We start from the raw sequence: 23,522 nt of genomic DNA on the forward strand, positions 1-23,522 counted from the left end.
GCTTTCTAACTTTCTTTCAGAGAATAAAAGTATAGATCGCTACCATTTGTTGTTTACCACAGAAAGGAACTTCTGTTAAGTGCTTTGCCTAATTATTTATATGACTTCACTTTAAAAAACCTTATGAGTTGTGGCAAGAGCCTAAATGTCCATCAACTGATGAATGGATAAAGAAACGGTGGTTTATATACTACGTGGCAATGAGAAAGAATGAAATATGGCCATTGGTAGCAACGTGGATGGAACTGGAGAGCGTGATGCTAAGTGAAATAAGCCACACAGAGAAAGACAGATACCATATGGTTTCACTCTTATGTGGATCCTGAGAAACTTAACAGAAACCCATGGGGGAGGGGAAGGAAAAAAAAAAAAAGAGGTTAGAGTGGGAGAGAGCCAAAGCATAAGAGACTGTTAAAAACTGAGAACAAACTGAGGGTTGATGGGGGGTGGGAGGGAGGGGAGGGGAGGTGACGGGCATTGAAGAGGGCATCTTTTGGGATGAGCACTGGGTGTTGTATGAAAACCAATTTGACAATAAATTTCATATATTGGAAAAAAAGAATTTAATTTCATATATTAAAAAAAACCTTATGAGATTAAAAAAATAGGTATTTATTGTTAACCCAATTTTACAGATGAAAAAACTGAGGATCAGAGAGGTTAAGCAACTTTTGTCAAGTCACACAGCTACCAAGTAGTATAGCAGGGTTTAAATCTGAATATATCTGATTCTGAAGCCATTATTCTATACTGGTTAACTTGTCCTGTGACAGGGAGGTGATATCACAGAGATTTATAAAATTCTGCTTTCTTGGTTTCCTATCAGGATCATTTTATCCTCATCACATCTTCTTCGCTCCCAAATTTCAGTCCTGGGGTTTAGCTTGAGACCCGCCCAAAGCTGGTCTATCACACAAACTGCAACAACCATCCTAGGTTGGCCCCATTTAATGTTGAATGGCAAAGAAATTGTCCTTGGAAAATGATCCTCATCAGTTGCCCTGCGTCCCATATGCAATCTCTTAATCTACGGTCACATCAAAGATGGGCCAAGTTGGAAGGGACCTTTGCTAATATCTCGAGACCCACTTCTTCATTTTATGGAGGAAGAACATGAGGTTCCTCGTGGGAAAGTGATTTGTCTGAACTCATGCAGCAAGTTAACATCCGAGGTTGGACTTGAACCCAGGCCTCTTGACTCCTCTTACCAGTGCTCTTTCCCCTTTACCAGGTTATGTGCATATTGGTGGTATTTCAGTGTGCATTCCCATGGAGAGAGACCACTAATCTCCTCCATCTGTGTAAACTGTCTGCAAAGAGGAGCCGGGTAGAGCCCTGCTGAGGGAGATAGAAGGTGTTATCTATTGCTTCACTCGGTTCTACTCAACAGAGTTAGATTATTATCTTCTGAGCAGCCTGTCCCCGCCCTGTTGGAAATGATGAAACATTTGCGACTGACCTCCAATGAGTGAGGAGCTTCCGGATGGGGCTGGGGGGTCTGTAGAGGAGATGTTTCCATCATTGGAAACATTGTCAAAACACCAGCTGGGATCAGACCTTGCTCTTGGCCCTGGAGGTAAGTATTGTCTGGGTAGGTAGAATTTTAGATTAGTTGAAGGAATGTGTATCTGTGAACATACATGTGTAGAAGTCTCAGAGGGGATTCTCTGTTTATGTGCTGAGATTCCAGAGTGTGGAATTCGATTGCATTCAGGTTGGACTGGACCTGAGATTGAGCAGTTTTTACTTGATGGATATTAGTTTCTTGTTCCCAAGATCTAAGGTATGTCTGTACTAATTGTGGCAGTAATCAGAGCTCCTGGCTGGAAGGTGGGTAGACCTTGGATCCAGACAGAACTAGATCCAAAGAATGCTGCTAGCCCTGTGTAAGCCTCAGTTTCTTCATCTGTAAAATGGGTATAAAACCACCCACCGTCCAGTATTGCTATGAGGATTACAGACAAGGAGTAGTTTAGTGCCCAGTAAAGTGCTACTTTTAAAATAAATTTCTTTTTTTAATTTTTTAAGTCTATTTATTTATTTTGAGAGAGCAAGATTAGGAGAGTGGGGGAGGCGTAGAGAGAGAGAGAGAGGGAGAGAGAGAATCCCAAGCAGACTCTTCACGGTCAGCAAAGAGCCCAATGTGGGGCTCCAGCTCACGAACCACAAGATCATGACCTGAGCTGAAATTAAGAGTCTGATACCTAACTGACTGAGCCACCCAGGTACCCCTCCATTAATTAATTACTCTGGGCTGCTGGAAACCAGATCCAAGAGAATATCTCCCTGCAGAAGGCTTTTCCTTCAGGTTCCAGAAGGTTGTTCTGAGTTGCAAAAAACTGGTGTACGTGGTGGGAAGCTGACCGGGGTGGCAATTTGAAAATGTTATGAATGGGTGCGGGGGGGACCTGGGCGGCTCAGTCATTTAAGCATTCAACTCTTGATTTTGGCTTAGGTCATGATCCCTGGGCTGTGGGATTGAGCCCCACGTCAAGCTCCTTGCTGAGTTTGGAGCCTGCTTGAGATTCTCTCTCCTTCTCCCTCTGCTCCTCTGCCTAGCTTTCGTGCTCTCTCTCTCTCTACAAAAAGAAAAAAAAAAAAAAAGAAAAAAGAAGGAAGTTAAAACAAAAGAAAATGTTATAAATGGAAGTCAGAAAATGCGGGCTGTCAAAGAGGAGAGTCATGGAACAACAGCAAAGAATAATAGGTGACCTTACGTAGAGTTTGCTATGCGCCCGCAACTCTTCTGACAGCTTGACGTATTCTAATTCATTTAATCCTTACAGAATGCCTGAAAATGTGCTATTCGTAACTTCTCTTCACAGATGAGGAAACTGAGGCACAGAGGTGTTAAATGACTTGACTGAAGTCAAACAGTGAAAGAAAACACTTGTGGAGAAGTTAGCTCAGAAGAGTGTTCTGGGAGCAGTCCTCTGGGGAGTTTGGAAAGCACAGTGGTCAGAAGTGTAGCTGAGGCACTTAGGGAAGTTGTGGCAGTGGACAGGCCTGTGGCTTGTTCTGTAAACTGACCTTATTATTCAAGCTTTGGAAACTCTACTCAAAATAATACCTTGAGTGGGATTGGCTGTGCAATTGGCAGGGCGGAGGACAGATGGAAATCTGGGGTTCCCTGTTAAAAAGTTATTAAGAATTTATTTATTTATTTTTTAATGTTTATTTACTTTTGAGAGAGGCAGAGCGCAACTGGGGGAGGGGCAGAGAGAGCGATGAGAGATGGAGACACAGAATCCCAAGTAGGCTCCTGGCTCTGAGCTGTCAGCACAGAACGCGAACCCATGAACCGCGAGATCATGACCTGAGCCGAAGCCGGATGCTCAACCTACTGAACCACCCAGGAGCCCCCCAAAATTATTAAGAATTTAAAGATGGCAAGAGCAGAGCCCGAAACCAATCAAGGGGCCCTCGCCCTGCGAGGCTGCATAGGAGTCATGCCCATGAAGCCAGCGCTGGTCCTGAGACCCAGCAGTGAGGCAGGGAAAGTGCTGGAAGATCTCACAGTCTCCCTTACCCCTCTTGATAAAAACTCTTTGAGGGAGACGTTTGAATTCCCAATGAGCTGAGGAGGCAACGGAGACTCAGGGACATCAACCCTAAGGTTAAACAGTGTTTCTCCTATGTGAATTGATTTGATTGCAAAGAATGTTACAAAGTGCCTCTCCTACACCTCGTCTCCAAGTATCGTGCCAGAAACTGCGGAGTATAAAGTATGGACAAGCCCTGGTCAGAGCCACGGCAGCATTCACAAACTGAGCATAATCTGTAGAAGGTTCTTCGTTTCTCTGAATTCGGGTTGCATTTATCTCAAGCAATTGCTGGCACAATGACTTCCCCAATATTATGAATCAGACATTTCGTATAATTTGGTTTTCTTCCTCAAAAATTGTCAGTGCCTGCCCCTATGAATATGTATTACTAGACATGTGGCATATCTCGTGGGAACTCAAAGGTGCTATTTCTGGTTGATTGGAGTCTCATCATCTGTGTCCACATTAGACTCAGAATCCTAGGACAACAAAACGTTAGAACTAGACACACCCTCCCCCCTCAGTTGTAGACAGGGAAACTGAGGCTCAGAAAGACAAGGTGACCTGTCAAAGGTGGCCGAATTTGCAAAGTCACCAGGCTGGAAAGTTGATCTGGGTTCTCGTTTCATATTCCAGATGTGTCCCAACCACCTGGGTTGAGGCCCCTGCCATGGTAACCGGCGCTGACGGGAACCCAGAGACGATTGTTCTGACACCCAGGACAAAGGTGACGCCCCAACCCTCTGCTGTCCCCTCACTCCTCCCTTCTCACTGGTGGATATTTTGATCTTCTCCGTCCTCCGGTGCATGGACACGGCAGCAGTCGTGGGAGCAGGGACTGTTTAGGACTGACACCTCCCAGGACCATATGGCTCCGTGCCTTGGGTTGCTTATATCTCCCATCTGAAAGTCATGGGTCAGCCCAGTTTCCTTACAGGGCCCTGTGGAAATGGTGTGTTTATATAGTTCAGCCAGTTTGTGTTGAATCCTCTGTTCTGGTCTGAGGATCACTCCCCGTTGAGCACCCATACGAGCCAGGCACTCAGCTGACCTTCTCAAATACTGTGTGCAGTGTGGTGACGGCTCTGGCCCCAAACAGCCTGGGTTTGAATTCTGTCCTCCCCGTGCGGGATTAGAGTCCGATTTTCTCATATATAACCTGGGGACGACCACAGTGGCGACCTCGTAAGTTTGCCATCGTGATGATTAAACGAAATAATTTATGCAAAATGCTTCTCCCGATGCTGGCACATAGCAAGCACACAACTTGAGTTGAAAAAATGAAACAGGTGCTGTCCCCATTTTTCAGGTAAAACTCGAGGCCTGGGGAAAGAAAGCAACTCACAGGCAGGAGGGCCAGAGCTAAAACTTCAAAGCCAATCCCCCTGGCCCCCAAGTCCCTGCTCCTCCGTATTTTCCTGCACCTACTTGTGAGGTTGGCTTGTGGTATACCCCACTTGCTCCCACTCTCTTATTTACATGTGGCTAAATCTGTGTCGAAACTTGTTGAAGACGGTGAGTGGATTTCCCTGTAGCCAGAGCTGGCAGCCACCTTCAGCCGGCCTGCTCTGGCCCTCCTTCTCCATCCAGCCATAGCCTGTTCTTCAGTCGTTCTACTCAGTGACTCCTCTCTGAATATTCTATTGAGCGGGGATCAACTTTTCCTCTGACACAGTGCATAGTACTGACACCACTCCTTCTGAACATTCGTCATGCTTCATGGTGACATCTCTTCTTTTGGATTTTTCGCTTATTAACGTCCGGATTTTCCGACACAGTGTGAGCTCTTGAATGCTCAGATGGCCTTCTCTCCTTCTTCCTGTCCATCAGAGTATTTCGCCCAGGGCCGTGCACCTAGACCTCTCAGTGTGTATTTGATCGATTGGAACTCGGACATTTAGCTGATTGTCTCAGTGTTCTATTAACATGATGAGATATAGTTTAGATTGTAAATGAATTTTTGATGTAGATAAGTTTGCAACTATGCTGACTGAGCAGCTCAGAATTTCTGGGCTTGTTTTCTTTTCCTGATTAGAAAAAAGATACATGTACATTGCAGAAAACTTTGATATGACAGATAGTGTAAAGAATTAAATAAAACATCATCCACAATTGCAATATGCAGTTTTGTTAACATTTAGGTATATTTTTTTTCTATTTCCCCTTTTTGAAAAAAGAACATTAAAATAACCCCCAATTTAATTGCCATAAATTTACATTCACGAATAAATCTATATTTGATATGAAAAATTATTGTCAACGAACTATTCGGGATTTGGTGAACCAAATCAGGTGATTGGGGGTTATCACTAAACTAATATAAAAGACAAAAACATTTAATGACCCAAAGTTTTCTTTTTTGTACAAATTTTCATTCTTTTTTAAAAAAATATGTTCTGTAGGTAGCTAACTATAACTGCATTGTTCTTCCTCATGGAACAGATTCCTTCCTCAGATTAATTTTTTCTCAATATAATTTTAAATGTTGGTATAATATTCCACTCTATACCTTCACCCTAATTTATCTAATCTTTGTGTTTCAGTTAGGTTGTTTCCCATCTTTCACTTCTTTAATCAATAGTGGGTACAGCTACCTTGTGATAATAGCTTTAGTCCTATTCCAGATTGTCTGTAAACTGTTCCATGCTTTTTACCCATTTATCATTTGGGGATAGGAGGGCTTTTCTTAAAAATTTTTTTAATCTAAAACCTTTTAAAGTTATGTATTGCACACACTGGTTCTAACGTTTTTGTCTATTTGCCTTTAAATTTTGCTTACTTGACTTTAATATGTGAAGTTTTAATATTTTAGAGTGGAATCTATTTTTTCCTGTTGCTTTGTGACTTCTTCCATTGCGTATAAGCTGAGACAGTTTTCTCTCATCTGGGGATTTAATAAATATTATTGAATATGTGAATATCCAGTCCCATATCCTTCTACTTTTAATGACTCTACTTTTAATGACTTAAAACGATTTACTTCTTTAATCCCTTTGGAATTTATTTTGTTGTATCATGTCTGGGTGTAAGTTATTTTTTTTCTTACAGGTGGCTAATTCATTATTCTGTGTGCAACATTTTCTAAATGACACTTTCCTTTCCTCCCACTGCCTTGTGAACCACTTTTATGATAATATTTATTGTACATCCTAGTGTAGTTTTTCAAATCTGCACCACCCTTTAACAATGGTATGTCAGGAACCTGCCTGGTCACAAATCCTTTTCAAACGTGTTCCAGATCTTCTGGACTGTTGTTAATTTTTTGCCCAGATAAATTATAGAATTCATTTGGAGTCGTAAAAAATTTCTCACTGTAGTTTTGACTGGAGTTATATTGAACCAGCAAATTAATTTCAAAGTGATTTTTTTTTTTTTTTTTTTTTTTAGTCTTCTGGATTGCCAGTCTGGAACATGGGAATGTTCTCTCTATTAGTGTCTCTCTATTAGTTTATGTCTTGTACATCTCTCAGTACGTTTTTATTATTTTCTTCAAAATAACTTTCTTACAATTAAAATTATTCTTAGCTCTATGAGGTGCAATGGCTGCTAAGGTTGCCGGGCCCCCCTCCATGCAATTCCATTACCTCACTGGTTATTGCTGATACAATAGGAAGAAGAGCTGGTAATTTTAGAATAGTTATCATGCTTTCAGGACTTTTCCTGAGTAGTCTGATTAATCTCACTGCTTTTTCAATTGACCGTTTGGGATTTCTAGGTATAAAATCACATCTCTTGCAAATCAGGATAAATTTGACTTGCCCTTCCCCAAGCTGTACCTTCGTTAATGTCACGTATCAGTTAATTAGCTTAGGCTCCAACACCCGGCTGCCTGGGCACAAAAACCCCATTAACTCTTCTTACCACCTTGAGCAAATTACTTAACTTCTACGTGTCTTAGTTTTGCCCTCTGTAAAATGGAAATGACAATTATATTTCAATTAAAAAAAAAAAAAGAAAGAAAAGAAAAAGGAGAAAAATAGCACCTACCTCCTAGGGTGATTGAGAGAATCAGGTGAGTTATAGATGTCAAAGTGTCACAGAACATCTCAATAAACATTCCACACCCTTATTATTACTCTAGGTTAGAGGTCGGAGGAACTTCTAACTTCCCAGGGTTAGAGTTTCCAGGATTAATTTTTTAAAATGGTTACAGCAGACATCTTTGTTCTTGGCTGCTAAAACATTTTACCACTTGGTAAGATGTTGATTATTGGTACAGAAGGGATATTCTTTATTATAGTAAGAAATTATTCTCATATTCTTATTTTATTAACTTAAAAAGTAAGAAATGAGTATTTTATTTCATCAAATGTTTTTCGGTGTTTTACTGAGATGAACATTTTAAAAACTGGTTCTTGGGGTGCCTGGGTGGCTCAGTTGGTTAAGCATCTGACTTTGGCTCAGGTCATGATCTCACAGTTTGTGGGTTCAAGCCCCGCGTTGGGCTCTGTGCTGACAGCTCAGAGCCTGGAGCCTGCTTCAGATTTCGTGTCTCCCTCTCTCTCCGCCTCTCCCCCACTCATGCTCTCTCTCTCTCTCTCTCTCTCTCTGTCTCAAAAATAAATAAATGTTAAAAAAATAATAATAATAAAATAAAAACTTGATCTATTGATGCTATATTCATATCATGTAAGAGGCAATTTGCTGTAATGATTGAGAGCTGGGCTTGGTTTGAAATTTGGCTCTGGCCATGGTGGGGTGGTGATGGGGGACCAGGGCAAATTGCTCGACCTCTCCAAACCTTTCTGTCTTATCTAGGAAATGGTGGTAGTGTCTATCCTTGCAGAGTAAGGTCATGTTAAATACCCAACATTAGTTTTCATTATTGTAATAACTAATTTCCTGGATGTTCCTGAAGGAACTCCTTGACATTATCCTATATTTACTTCTGTATTTGTAAGTGACAAGATCCTGCAGAGTTTTCCACCTTTTTTATGCTCTGGATCTGCTTATACAGCATAAACATTACGTGTTCCTTAAAAGTTTGAAGTAACTTATTTTCTAAAACTATTCGGGGGGTGCCTGGGTGACTCAGTTGGTTGAGAGTCTGACTCTTGATTTTGGTTCACGTCGTGATCCTAGTATCATGGGATCGAGCCCCACATCGGACTCCCATGCTGAGAGTGGAGGCTGCTTAAGATGATCTCTCTCCCTCTGCCCCACTCTCTAAAATTAAAACAAAACAAAACAAAAAAAACCCCAACTATTTGGACACAAAATTTGAGTAGATTAGTTCCAATAATGCTTTTAATTTCTAAATAATAGTAACTCTCTTTTGTTGTATGCTTCTTTCTTTTTTAAATTTTTTTTTAATGTTTATTTATTTTTGAGAGAGGGAGAAACAGAGTGTGAGCGGGGGAGGGGCAGAGAGAGAGGGAGACACAGAATATGAAGGAGGTTCCAGGCTCCGAGCCATCAGCACAGAGCCCGATGCGGGGCTCAGACTCACAAACTGCGAGATCATGACCTGAGCCAAAGTCGGATGCTCAACCGACTGAGCCACCCAGGCGCCCCTATTGTATGCTTCTTTCTATGTGGCGAAAGTTGTAATAACTACTTCACGTAACTCATCTGACTTTATCCTCAGAAGCAGGTATCATTTGTATCCATCTTATTCAAACCTAAGAACCAGTTATTATTGCTCCCATCTTACAGATAAGAAAACTAAGGCTTTGACGGGTTCAAGAACTAGACCAAGCTCATGCAGGGAATGAGCTGGGGTGTGAACCCACGCTTCCAGACGCCAGTTCTCTGTCTTTAGCGGCTGCATGCCATGCTGCCTCCCCAACTTCTTTCTTGTGATCTTGTTTTGGTTTTGGTGCCTTATGGAATCAATTTTGCTCGTTTATATCTTTCTAGAAACTCATGAATTTTATTGAGATTACATTAAAAAATTCCTTAGTAGCCTCACAGTTTTTGATCTCCTCTGTTTCCGTGGTTATATACATAATCGTGTATGTATACGGTTTCCGTGGTTTGGCTGATTTATGTTTCCTCTTTTTTTTGATTATTCCCAACTGCATATTAAATTAAGGAAGAAAAGTCTAGTAGTGTGGAGGAGACTGGATGATACTATAAAATAGAAACAGATTTTGTTTTCTTTCAAAATATCCCATTTCCATCCAAATTTGCTTCTCTTTCCCCTTCCTGACTTCAGTCTTTAAAGAACAGAATGCTTGGAGCTAGAAGGAACCTGAGGACTTTGAAGCACCAAGCCCCTTCATTCTCCAGGGCCTAGAAAGGATTCTACCCGTCCCAGCTCCCCAGCAGGCAAGCGCAGGAGAGAGAGAGAGAGACAGAGACAGAGACAGAGCGCGAGCAAGGAGGGGCAGAGAGAGAGGGAGACACAGAATCTGAAGCAGGCTCCAGGCTCTGGGCTGTCAGCACAGAGCCCGATGTGGAGCTCAAACTCACGAACGGTGAGATTATGACCTGAGTGGAAGTTGATGCTTAACGGACTGAGCTACCCAGGAGCTACCTTAACGGACAGGTACCCAGTACCCTAAAGCTACTTAATTTTAAAAGATTGATAGCCTAACAATGTTGAGAGTGATTATTGATTATTGCATTCCATATGATTTTCATGTAAATCATCTTCTATTGTGCTCTTTTTTCAAACGACTCTTTGTGACTCTTCAGTGAAAGCATGGTGTCAGCCAGGAGGAGGTGCCTCTTAATTATTTCACCTCTATGTTAGGCTGTACCAACGAGAGCCCCACGAGAGCTCCTCTATCACAAGAAAGGGGAAACAATAAGATGGGACCCAGGCCTAACTGGACGTCTCGGGACTTCCACCCAGGCCTGAAGCAAGCAGAGGAGAGGCTCCCAGCACCCTGTGGGAGCGTGATTGGGAAATGCCTGGCAGGGCGTTACATTAGTATTGGTCTGGGCATCAAAACTAAGCATGTGAAAGAGGACAGGAGAGTCCAAATCTTGATCATGGAATGAGCCACGGCAAACTCTCACAGTCCAGGCACTTTTTTCACAACATAATTACTCTAAATTGCTCATTTCCTGGTTATTTGGTATGTGTGTGTGTTGTGGGGGGAGTGCAAATGAGCAGATGTTTTTGCCCACTGTCTGATCAGCAATCTGCAATTAGACCCCAAGGAACAACCTGCTCATTGTGGTTAGGGGCCATTAGCCACTTAAATAATGACATCTGTCATCATTTTCATACCTCATCCTGTCCCTGATCTTATCTTCAAACTGTGCTCAACATGAATGCCTGCCTTTCCTAAAATAGACCAACTCGATTTTTAATAGCTCTACTCCAGTCACCATCTTGGTGAAGTGTTTCAGGGTTGAACAACGTGTAGTTCGCAACTTCCTCGATTTACGATGGGGCCAGCTCCCGATAATCCCATCATAAATCGCAACTATTATAAATCGGAAATGCTTTTACTCCGCCTAACCTACCAAACATCAGAGCTTAGTCTAGCCTGCCTTAAACGTGCTCAAAATACTTACATTAGCCTAAAATCTAATCATCTGACACAGAGCCTATTGTTTAATGAAGTGTCGAATAGTTCATGTACTTTATTGAATCCTGTACTGAAAGTGAAGAACGGAAGGCGTGTATGGGTACAGAAGGGTTATGAGTGTATTGTCTGTGGACCCTCATGATCGCGTGGCTTATTGGGAGCTGCCCCACATCAGAGAGGGTTTGCACAGCATATCGCCAGCTCACAAAAAGATCTAAGGTCAAAATTCCAAGTACGGTTTCTACTGAATGGGTATGCTTTTCCGTACCCATTGTAACATCTAAAAATTAAGTCAAACTGTCGTGGGGCCCATCCGTAATCATCGCGTGCTTCTCACAAGCCTGATGTTGCATGAAGTTCCATACAAACAGCATAAAGCACTGAGCCCACACAAGAACTCTCTGAGATAGAGGCTATCGTTCTCCTCATCTTACAGGTACAGGAGCTGAGGTACTGAGAGGTTTAATAATTCACATCTAGAAGGGAACAGAACTTGGATTCAGACTGAAGTCTGTTGGACTTTATGCTATATACTGACACAGGTTCTGTGCACCATTTGGTTAGTGAGATGTTCACAATATACCAAAATGATGGAAGGAAGCGTAGGCAATATGGTTCTGTACGAAGAGCCAAACTAAGATATTGGTTTTAAAATAATGGGACATTTATTTAATGCAGCGATTCTCAACTGGGGGCAAAAGTGACTGCCTCACCCTGGGGCATTTGGAAATGTGTGGGGTCATTTTTGGTCATTTTGGTTGTTACATTAGCCTGTTACAATGGTGGTCTTCCAAGATGCTGAATATCCAGTGGGGCGCAAAACAGCTCTGGACAACAAGGAACTGTCTGGCTCTGAAAGTCACAGAGCGCTAAGAAACACTGATAAAATAGAATAGTAGTATGCCAGAAACTCAAGTATGTAGCAAACTCAAATGGCTTTGGGGATCAGTCAGGGACAGAAGAGCACACACCCCTTCTTAGGGCATCCAAATCCAAATCTTTAAAGGACTTCATCAGACAAAATCACCTAGGCGCCGAATTTGGCCCGAGGGCCTCCAGAGTGGAATTTTTTTTTTTTAATTTTTTTTTTCAACGTTTTTTATTTATTTTGGGGACAGAGAGAGACAGAGCATGAACGGGGGAGGGGCAGAGAGAGAGGGAGACACAGAATCGGAAACAGGCTCCAGGCTCCGAGCCATCAGCCCAGAGCCTGACGCGGGGCTCGAACTCACGGACCGCGAGATCGTGACCTGGCTGAAGTCGGACGCTTAACCGACTGCGCCACCCAGGCGCCCCCAGAGTGGAAATTTTTAATGAAGGCTTTTCTGATCTGGAAACATGTTTACGATATACTCAGTGAAGAGAAAAAGCTGCTGATCAGTATGATGTTTAGAAAAGATCGTACACGTGTAAACACGGATTTACATGCACACCTATGCACAGTACATACATGTATGAGAACCTGTGGAGAGTGCTCTGGAGTCAACCGTGGGGTGATTTTGTGAAATGCTTTGCTTATTTGCATTTTGAATTGTACCACAAATATCTATTAGTTGTTTAATTTTTAATGAATAAGGAGAGAAAGGAGCCTTAAAAGAAATTAAAATTTAAGTGTGGTTTCAGAACCCAGCCCTAGTGGCTTTCTGGCCATGCCCTTGGATGAAAGAAGGAGAATAATTTCTGTGATTAAGGACAAATGAGACATTGAATATGAGGTAATCAATACTGACACACCAGAGGGGCGCCTGGGTGGCTCAGTCGGTTAAACGTCTGACCTCAGCTCGGGTCACGATCTCGCAGCTCATGAGTTTGAGCCCCGTGTCGAACTCTGTGCCGATGGCTCAGAGCCTGGAGCCTGCTTCGGATTCTGTGTCTCCTTCTCTCTCTGCCTCTCTCCCCTCGTGCTCTGTTTCTCCCTCTCTCTCTCTGCAAACTAAATAAATATTAAACAAAAAATACTAACATACTAAAACGCCTTTGAAAATGAACACTGTTGGTTCCCAGAGACACCAGCCTGTGATTTTTGCGTCTTTCATGATGCCATACAGCTCTCCCGGTGAAGTCCGATCTTTTGCAGCTGCCCCAGAAATCAATACTGCAATTTGCTTGAGAAATCAATGCCTGTCGAAATTTCAAGAGGGTTTATCCAAAATAAGACAAGAGCCAGGCACTTAAAATATAACTATGCCCTTTTCCATCAAGTTGCCCAATCCTTCAAGATCACCGTTTTCCCTGAAAAATCCCCATTTTGCTTCATCTCCATCGTTTCTGTGTTTTATTTCCAGCGTCTTGACTCTGCAAATTTCATTTTGTGCACAAGTCACTTTCGACTAAGCTTTCTTTCCGCAGTTTGCTCATCCTGCGGGGGGATACTGGATTTTCTACCCACTGGTCTATGGACTTCAGGGACTTCCCGGAGTCCTTTCTCACCTGCCTTCTGGGGTGTGTTCACCTCCTGCTCCCTGCCTCCCCCCCCCCCCCCCCCACTGTAGCCCCTTCTTACCAGCACCTGATGCTTACGAGGCAACCGGGAGCATTTACTTTGACAAGCAATGGGTAGATAGCGTTAGGTTCCTTTGGGAGAAGTATCTAGAATTAGTTATGTAGGGAAGGGGGTGGGTTAAGGAAGTACGATGAAGAAATTGGGTATGTGTTGCTTCCAACTTTTGATCTTGTAAAGAAAAGCCACTGCCAAGGACTAGCGTGTTGGTATGTGAAAGGAGATGGTGTATTTTCTCTCTGGAAACTTGCAGCTGGCCAACGCCCACAGCCCTGGAGAGGGTTTGGTGGCAAACCCCACAGCCTTCCTGCCCCTCATTGCCTTCTCTCTGTCTTCCTTCTTGGTCTGAGTTCTGATCTTAGAAAGCCCCAGTGTGAAAACTACAAATAAAAACAAGACTTTTAGGACTTTCCCACTGCCCTTCGCCCTTGGAAACACTGATGGGGAAAATAGGTGTCAGGAACAGTGAAAGGCTGTTTAAGGTTTATGGTCTGCAGCAGGGCGGTGGGTGGTTGTCTCCCCATCTCTGCTGAGTAAGTATCATCTCAGAGGCTTTGAAATTATCCTGCCTTTGTCTTTTAGTAAATTCCATATTCAGCAACATGCTGATGAAATTCATAAGCTGATTTTTTAAATTAATTTTTTAATGTTTATTTTTTGAGAGAGAGAGAGAAACAGAACATGAGCAGGGGAGGGACAGAAAGAGAGGGAGTCACAGAATCCGAAGCAGGCTCCAGGCTCCAAGCTGTCAGCACAGAGCCTGATAAGGGGCTCGAACCCACTAGCCGTGAGATCATGAGTTGAGCTGAAGTCGGACGCTTAACTGACTGAGCTACCCAGGCACCTGATTTTTATTTATTTATTTATTTAAATATTTTTAAATTTATTTTTGAAGGAGAGAGAGAGACAGAGCATGAGCAGGGGAGGGGCAGAGAGAGGGAGACACAGAATCCGAAGCGGGCTCCAGGCTCCGAGATGTCAGCACAGAGCCCGATGCGGGGCTCGAACCCGCAAACTGTGAGATCATGACCTGAGCCGAAGCCGTACGCTCAACCGACTGAGCCACCCAGGCGCCCCCTGATTTTTAAAATCAACATATTCATGAGTGTGTAAGAGCATCCAGAGTCTAAACCCCAGTGATGTCCAGAGTCTAAAACCCCACGAAGCCACGAATGGTGTGCATGTGATTTCTTTCTTTTTTTTTTTTTTTTTAAGTTTATTTATTTATTGAGAGAGAGAAAGAGTGCAAGCAGGATACAGGCAGATAGAGAGAGAGAGGGAGTGAGAAAGAATCCCAAGCAGGCTCAGCACCGTCAGTGCAGAGCCTGATGTGGGGCCTGAGCTCACAAACTGAGATCATGACCTGAGTTGAGACCAAGAGTCTGTCGCCTAACGGATTGAGCCACCCAGGCACCCCAAGATTTGGATTTCTTTAACAAATCTCTCCTGGCGTATTTGCGCGTGTTCAACCCCTTGGTGCTTTCCAGCAGCAGGTGAAGATTCTCTGAAAGCCAAGACCAGTGGTTGAACGTGCAGGCTTGGACTTAGAGCCCAAATCCAGGCCCCACCACTTGCCAGCTGTTCGACCTCAGACATGAGCCTCTGCTCTCTGAATCTCATGCTGCTTGTTATCGAAAGAGCGTACTGATATCTCGGCCATGGGACCGTGTGAATCAGGTAGGAAGGTGGGTGTGCCAGGGGCTCAGCGCTGGGGCTGTCATCGAGTGCGTGCCCACCCCGTTCGGTGCTAACACCGAACTACGAGATACTGCCTGTTTTGTAGATTCAAAGCTTGAAATCTGGGGAGAGGAAAGCCAGTGACGCCCCGAGCAGCTGAGTTCGCCTGAAGGGAATTGGAGCGTAGAGCCCGGGAGTCCTGACCCGCTGCCTTGCCTCCTGCAGGTCTGTAGGACGGTCCCGCGGGTGGCTCTACGTGGAGACGAAGTGCCCAGAGTGGTTCCTTCCAGGTGTCTTCTTCCTGCCCCCACCAAAGCCTGAGCCTCACCTACGCCCACAGCTGCCCTGCAAGTTCATCATGCTGACGGAGTGAGTGGTTCCCATCAGACCGTGCACCTGGCTTCCAAGCATGCACGCCACGTTCCCTGGCTCCCTACACCTTCCCGTCCAGAGAGGCAAAGAGACCTGCCCTGAGACACACGGCAACACCAGATGGCTGCCTCTGGCTGGGGGCAGGGTGGGTTTGCAGCCGATTTAGAATCTCCACAACCTCTAACTCTGATGCTGCTCCGTTCCCAACAGAGACATGAAGTTCTGGCATGGCTTAGTGATCGCAGTGGTGTCCCTCATTCTACAGACCTGCCTCTTCGCTGCCATCAACTACCTGCTCAGCAGGCACATGGGTAAATAGCCTGGCGCTCTTTCCTCCTAGTCACCTGTAGGGACCACCCCTGAGCCTATAGCAAGACGAGCCCCGGAATACCCCTTGAATACCTACTTGAGGATCCACTAGCCGGGTCATCCCTTACTGGGTAATCCCCACTCTGACCCAACCTATTTCTGGTTGGAATGATGGCCCAGAGCCCTTCCACCACCCAGACCTTCTACCTACGGATAAGCTTCTGCAGTACTCTTGAGGGTGGGCTCATTTAGCCTGGGCCTAACTTTCTTCATCACCACCAAAGGACTCAAAATGAAGAAAGGACTTTGAATTCCAGGAGAAGGGAATATGGCTAGACTAAAAGATGGACTTAAATTCTTTTTTTTCCAATATATGAAATTTATTGTCAAATTGGTTTCCATACAACACCCAGTGCTCATCCCAAAAGGTGCCCTCCTCAATACCCATCACCCACCCTCCCCTCCCTCCCACCCCCCATCAACCCTCAGTTTGTTCTCAGTTTTTAAGAGTCTCTTATGCTTTGGCTCTCTCCCACTCTAACCTCTTTTTTTTTCCTTCCCCTCCCCCATGGGTTTCTGTTAAGTTTCTCAGGATCCACGTAAGAGTGAAAACATATGGTATCTGTCTTTCTCTGTATGGCTTATTTCACTTAGCATCACACTCTCCAGTTCCAAGATGGACTTAAATTCTTGAACTGATTTACTGTGTTCTGTTCTGGGATGGCATTAAAATTAGGGAAAATAAAATAAAGGGACTCTAGGCTTCTCTAGCCATTCATTCATTCATTCATTCAATATGACAGGGAACCAAACAAAAATCTGTGTCCTTATATAACTTACACATCATGGGGGGCACAGACAACAAACTAGAAAAACAGGTAATACACACATGTTAGATTATGGTGAGTGCTAGGGAAGAAAAAGATGAAGCAAGGCAAGGAGGTATGAATTGGATGATGGCCAGCATCAGTGAAATGCCAACCTTTTAGTATAAACATCTGGCAGTGAGGAAGCGAGTGGCACCTGCAAAGGCCCTGAGGCAGAAAGCTGTTTGGAAGAGAGGCCAGTGTGGCTGGAACGGAGAGAGGGGGGAACAGCGAGGCCACAGGGGGCCTTGGAGGCTGGGGCTTTGGCTCATCCTGCAAGCGAGGTGAGAGGTGCTGCAGGGTTGTGAGCAGAGCGCTGAGGTTTGAAGAGGTTCCTCTGAATGTTTTGCTGTCTCGAGGGCAGTGCTCAGAGACAGGATGTTCCTGACCTGGAGAGCTGGCACTTTTGACCCTTGCCCTGTCCCCTTTAGCCAGCCAGAGTGAGCGGATCCTGAAAGGGGCCAGGCTCCAGGCCCCCTGGCCCAGCCCTGCGCGTCAGCCATGTGCTGCCACGGAGGAGACGCGAAGCGCTCCTGTGCCTGCGCCCCGTCACAGGCGTGAGTAACGGGGCAGGGGAAGAACTTGTCATAAAGCTTATTCTGCTCTGTCCGGGCCGTGGAGAGCTGCTCTGCCGCAGCCGGGCTCTGTCCTGGCCAGCCCAGCCCCTGGCCGGAAGATTCCTCCCACCTGCCTCCCCGAAGGCCTCACCAGCCTAGCTTTTCCAGCAAGCTACTCTTTCATCACGCAGGGCAGATCTCGCTGGGTTTGGGTAGGTCTAAGTTCTTTTCCCCCTCTGATCATGTGTGAGCCACTGCAAAGGGAGCTTGGGGCCATCTCTGTTCCTGTCTTTGTCATTGAGACTATGGCACCTGTTTCCGTCTGGCCGAGATTTCAACTGCCTCTGCCTGCCTCTGGCCGTGGTATCCAGGGGTTTTAATAAATGCTAGTGTTGGTGATGGTTCAAGTCTACGTTCCCCTCTGGCAGGCGAGCCAGCAGGAATACCACCCACTGGTTTTCTCTCTCGAGGGTTGGGAGACCCACCAGGTCACCGTTCACACAATGGAAATTGCTGCTTCCGAAGCAAGACAGCTACCCCTGTGTGCTCACTCCCCAGAGATCGCACCTTTTCCAGCGGGTTTTCTCTTGATCGATTTGCATCCGCTCCGACCTTCCAATTTTATCTTTTCAGTTGGAGAGATCTGGTTGTCAGGCTTCCCTGGCACCAAGATAAGACCTCAGCGCAGGAGAGAACCAGAAGAGACCGCTCATGTGAATTCGGTGTTTCTGCAAAAAGGGAGGGGCACTGGCCTCATCGTGACCCTGGCCCTAGAGCGTCACCGAAGCCTGGCCAGAATCAGAGACTCTCTGGCAGGCACCTCAAAGATCATCATGCAACCTCCTTGTTTCACAGGGAGCAAAACCAGACACAAAAAGGGATGTCACCTGCCTAGCGTTAGTGACAGGTCTAGAGCCAAACCTGTGGCCGGGACTAGGGAGGCCAGAGCTACGTGCTCGGGGCCACGCTGCGTCAGCGTGTTCCTGCTTCTCCCTTCCAGCACAATCAAGTGATATTAGTCTTAGATGGAGCTGGACAGCGCGGCAGTGTCTGGACTCTTGGGCACATTCTTGCCTATTTGGCGGGGTGGAGGGGGGCGCTTTCTCTCCCCACCCTTTCTCTGTTCAGCGTCTTCTTTCTCTACTGCGGGCTCCGTATCTCTCTTCCCTGCTTGTCTTTGCATGGCTGGCTTTGCCTGACTTAGTCTCCTTCTCCCTTCCGTTGTGCCCATCCCCTCCTAACACCTCCCCACCCCCCACCCCGCTCCCCAGTGTTCCTTAGAAGAACAGTTTCTATTTCTCCCTAGATGACAGTGACACGTCCTCAGATAGCTCCAACAGCTCGGACGTCTCCGGCAGCTTGGCTCCCACCTGCCAGGTAATGGACACCCCTAGTGGTCCCAGCCCTTCATATGCAGTTGGGGTCCTTGCTACAAAAGACTGAGCATCCAGGCCACTCCAGCTACAAGGATGGGAGCAGGGATGGAGGGGTTTCTTGAGTCATTACAACATCCTCGGGTGACGGGTGTCATGATCCTCAGGTTCATGGCATCCCCACAAAATGGGTCTGAGTGAACCATGAAAATGCAAGTGTCAATGGGCCACCTCCTCCTCGCCATATCCCAGTCACCAGGCCAAAGTCTGCTCTGAGTCCTGACCTCACGGGGATTGAGTCTCCACATCTTTCCTGAAACCCCTGAATTCCCTGCAGACAGAGGCACAGAGCTGTTGGTAGTGTTCCCCCTTGGCCTGGCCCTGCTCTCCGACACAGCCACCCGGAGCCAGCTTCTCTCCCTGCCAGCCTAGGGCGAGACGAGGGTCCTTCAGTGAGAGTGCAGTCCTGGGGTGTCCCCTCCTCCAACCCTGGTAGGAATCTTGACCCCACATTTCTCTGCTTTTTTTCCCCTAAGGCCACCAAGGATGTGAATTACACACAAGTGGTCTTTCCAGCCCCTGGAGGACTAAAAACTGAACCTGCCCTGGACTATGAGAACATAAAGGAAACCACAGACTACGTCAATGTCAATCCAAAAAGCCACAGGCCCAATTTCTGGACTTTTGTGACCCCTGCTAACTCTGAGTCGGTAGAATACACTCAGGTGGCCATGTGAATTCTAGGGTTTTAACGGGGTGCAGTTCTCTACAAATTCTTGCACTCATTTTGGAAGGGAATGACTGTTTTTTGTTTTATTTTGTTTTGTTTTGTTTTAAACAAGGCGTAGGAGAATAAGTAGGCCTGTATCTCACTCAGCAAGCAAGATTCAGGTCAGCTGTCAAGTAGAACTTCCAGGATAAGTATGAATGAGTGGAGATATCAGTAGAGAAAGCGGTAATGTCTTTCTCCACAGAAAATTGTGGGGAAAAAAAATGTTTGATCAGCTGTAGCAGAGTTCTGTTTGGTAACCTTACCGTTAAAGTGACTCTCCGGGCTTTTTAATTTTTTGGCAATAAACAGCTTCCTTAAAAATTTTAAATGAAACGGCAACTACCAATTCCCCTTTTCCTCGTGCCTAACCCTGCACGCTGCCCCTTTTCAGAGCTACGTCTAGCTGAGCAATCCCGCTCTGCCCTCAGCACTTTAAATAGGCCACTTAGAAAGCCCGCCATCATCCAAACTTCGAATTCCCTGTTTTTTAGGGAACAAAAGATGACAGACAGAGTTCTGGGTAAACACCAACTAGCATCACAATCTGGGATTCCAGAGAAAAATCTCCCCAAATTCAATCCAATGGAATGTAATATTCTTTTCTGGATTGTTCTTTGTTTGTGTAAAGCCAATTAGGAATACAAGGTGCACTTTCTTAGCTTGATTAAAATAGCTTGTCTCAGGGGCGCCACGGAGGCACAGATGGTTAAGCATCAGACTCTTCATCTTGGCTCAGGGCATGATCTCACGGTTCGTGAGTTCGAGTCCCACATGGGGCTTTGTGTTGACAGCATGGAGCCTGCTTGGGATACTCTCTCTCTATTTCTCTGCCCCTCCCTCTCTCTCTCTCTCAAAATAAATAAACATTAAAAATAAAAGAATAGCTTATCTCAAATCAGCTGACTTCATGATATTTATGGGTAAGGACCTAGAACATAATTTTATTGAATCATGAATGGAGTAAGTGTCCACAAACCTGTCGTTTCCTTCATCTAACATTGTTCTAGAAGTCCTAATCGGTACAGTAAAACAATTGCCCAAAAGAAGAACTGTCAGTACTGGAAAGGAGGATAAACTTGGTCACTGTTTGCAGACAGTCTAGTCCTACAAAGTCGCAGAGAATTAACTTCAAATGTTTTTAAATTGATAACACGCAATAAGTAATAACCAGATAAATATGCAATATACTTTTTTAAATAGCTAATTAAGACTTGAAAGGCAATTTACTCACATTAGCTAAACAAACATCTCAAAAGATGAAAGCCCTAGGAACGTGCCGAAGACAAATCCCAAGTCCAGATGGGTGGCATCCAGGTCTTAGAGACGACATGTTACCTGTGCTCCACCTGCCGGCTGTACATGACCTTTCCAGTCAACTTCCATGTTCCCAGCTTCCTCTTCCCCAAGATGATCTGAAGAGATGGTTTTGGTTTGGGTTTCTGGGACTGTGCAATTTTGCTGGCCTACGTGTCCCTCCACCTTTTGGCTCTTGTTGTTCCTCTCCTGCTATGATTTGAATGTTTGTGGCCCATTAAAGTCATCTGTTAATATCCTAACCCCCAAGATGATGGGATTAATGGGGCGGGGGGGGGGGGGGGGGGGACTCCGGTGGGATTAGATGGAGAGGGTGGGATTGGATGGAGGGGGTGGGATTGGATGGAGAGGGTGGGATTAGATGGAGGGGGTGGGATTGGATGGAGGGGGTGGGGTTAGATGGAGGGGGTGGGATTGGATGGAGGGGGTGGGGTTAGATGGAGGGGGTGGGATTGGATGGAGAGGGTGGGATTGGATGGAGGGGGTGGGGTTGGATGGAGGGGGTGGGATTGGATGAAGGGGGTGGGGTTGGATGGAGGGGGTGGGGTTGGACGGAGGGGGTGGGATTGGACGGAGAGGGTGGGGTTGGACGGAGGGGGGTGGGGTTGGATGGAGGGGGTGGGATTGGATGAAGGTGGGGTTAGTGCTTTTGTGAAAAAAGACCCTACAGAGCTCCTTAGCCCTTTTGTTTTGTGAGAATACAACCGATGTGAAGTTCAACCCAGATGGGGGCCCTCACCAACTGTGCCAGCACCCCAATTTTGGACTTCTGGCCTCCAAAACTGCAAGGAATAAATTTCTGTTTTTTAGAGGCCACCCAGTTTGTGGTATTTTGTTATGGCAACTGGAATGGACTAAGACATCTTAGGAAGCTTTTCTTTTCTTTTCTTTTTTATTGAAAAAAATTTTTTTTACATTTATTTATTTTTGAGAAACAGAGTGAGACAAAGCGTGAATGGGGAGGGGCAGAGAGAGAAGGAGACACGGAATCTGAAGCAGGCTCCAGGCTCTGAGCAAGCAGTCAGCACAGAGCCTGATGCGGGGCTCGAACCCACGAACTGTGAGATCATGACCTGAGCTGAAGTTGGACGCTCAACCGACTGAGCCACCCAGGTGCCCCAGGAAGCTTTTCTTAATAAGGAAAAAAAAAGATGTTGTTGATTAGAGAGGCAGAATGAAAAATAAACACCAGCAACACTGTCTCTGTATCTAGAAATGAAACTCTATTTCTTATTGATCTCTTTTAACAAGAAGAAAAAAGACATCAAGGGTGTGTTGAAGAGGTTCACAAGAGTTACCATGCCTCTGGGGGGGGGGGGGGGGGAGACATGGCTGAGACCGCTCCTACACCAGGGGAGGGCACAACTGAAATAGTGCCTGCTTTCTGCAGGATTCTGGAAAGCCCTGGGATTGGGAGGAGCACATGTTAAAAGAAGACTTAAACATCAGGTGGGTGAGGTCAAGGCACTTAGGACCTAGTCCCGGGGACAGGCAAGAGCATGTACCAGACATGTGACAAAAGAGAATTGACATAGAGCAGTGAGAGCAGAGCCTCTAACTGCTTGGGCAGATTGGGTATGGAATGTTAAAATCAGACTTCATCCAAGGAAACGTCCCAGAGAGGGTGATTTCTGACCTCAGTTTAGAAAGAAGGGTGAAAAATAAATTGATGGGAGAAGAGGCAGAAGGAAAGGGAGCAGGTCTACCTGTTGCAGGCTCCCCACCAATGCCCCAGGGACTGAGCCAGACCGAGCTGCATGGAGAAGTGTTTGTACTAGGCCTCCTGGAGCAGGGAATTGATGTCGGGGGGCACAGAGATCTGAATGCCACTGACCATCTGATTAAAATCTGTAATGAACTCTGCTACGATTGGTTTCAAAGCTATGACATTTGTAGCAAATAAATACATCGTGGAGGTTAACATTAGCACCTGCCCCAATCGCTCGTCCAGGGAAGGCATTCTTGGAGAGTGCTGTTTCTAAATAGAGTCGAACGTGTGACTAACAGAGATTGGATTGAACTTTGATGGTGCCGTTGACTTTCAGTTACCCTGATAAGGAAAGGGGAGGGCTGATTTCATGTCCTAAGGAGTTTGGGCCAACAAGCTGATGACTGCGGCCAGCTAATAATTTGAAGTGATCCTCAAATTCATTGTTATCCGTGTTGCTAGAAATAAAATGTCCCTATTGTATGTAATACCTCTGTGATCTTAGAAGGTCAGCTGTGTAAATCTGTATGAGTGGTCACCCGAGTAGTCACCTCTTTGAGGAACTCAGTGTCCAGCAGAATGAAGTCACTTTCTCCCATGTTGTATGTCACCGGAACATCCAGGGAAGGACCGTGCTGTGCCACTCTGGGTTCCTCCATGAGTGTGGACTGGATTAAAAATCTCTCCAAATTTATCTTACAAGATGCAGAGAAACTGATTTTCTGCTGGCAACGAGTAAATCGTTGATTACATACCAATAATGAACCGGGACGATACAGTGGGCAACAATAAACGTGACCTGTCTTGGTGTAAAGAAGGATTCTTGGTGTAAAGAATCAAGCATCCAAATTCCTACCATGACTCCAGCAGAACTCCATAAGCCGCACCATATCATTGGCCAACAAGACCCAATAGGGTAAGGAGGTATTTTATGCCCACCATCAGTAGGCTTTTTGCTTCCAGGATCAGGACACATTTCTGGGCCCAGAGGGGCTCCCAAAAGGCCTTCTACCCAAGTCCCAGCCTCTAAACTGAACACATTATA

At 45.4% G+C, this 23,522-nt stretch overlaps 1 protein-coding gene across 4 annotated transcripts; it reads left to right on the forward strand.

Moving 5' to 3' along the window:
- Positions 1-1,465: 1,465 nt before the first annotated feature.
- Positions 1,466-20,566, forward strand: RHEX (regulator of hemoglobinization and erythroid cell expansion). 4 transcript variants are annotated; one of them, XM_078440746.2, is made up of 8 exons: positions 1,466-1,576; positions 4,182-4,272; positions 15,020-15,206; positions 15,313-15,575; positions 15,789-15,889; positions 17,185-17,310; positions 18,617-18,687; positions 19,220-20,566. In XM_078440746.2, the coding sequence occupies exons 4-8, from the start codon at positions 15,565-15,567 to the stop codon at positions 19,418-19,420; spliced, it is 510 nt and encodes a 169-aa protein (XP_078296872.2). In that variant the 5' UTR covers positions 1,466-1,576; positions 4,182-4,272; positions 15,020-15,206; positions 15,313-15,564; the 3' UTR covers positions 19,421-20,566. The 4 variants fall into 4 exon arrangements, with proteins under 4 accessions (XP_078296872.2, XP_078296874.2, XP_078296873.2 ...); XM_078440748.2 differs by having other exon boundaries at positions 15,432-15,575; XM_078440747.2 differs by lacking the exon at positions 4,182-4,272 and having other exon boundaries at positions 15,017-15,206.
- Positions 20,567-23,522: the final 2,956 nt, after the last annotated feature.

The sequence above is a fragment of the Panthera onca genome, chromosome F1 (genome assembly GCF_046562875.1).
Source record: "Panthera onca isolate mPanOnc1 chromosome F1, mPanOnc1 haplotype 2, whole genome shotgun sequence".
Taxonomy (NCBI): Eukaryota; Metazoa; Chordata; class Mammalia; order Carnivora; family Felidae; genus Panthera; species Panthera onca.

Coding starts and splice junctions, on each gene's coding strand:
- RHEX (XM_078440746.2), top strand. Junction 15,890..17,184: donor CCTGCTCAGCAGGCACATGG/GTAAATAGCCTG, acceptor TGTCCCCTTTAG/CCAGCCAGAGTGAGCGGATC. Junction 18,688..19,219: donor GCTTGGCTCCCACCTGCCAG/GTAATGGACACC, acceptor TTTTCCCCTAAG/GCCACCAAGGATGTGAATTA.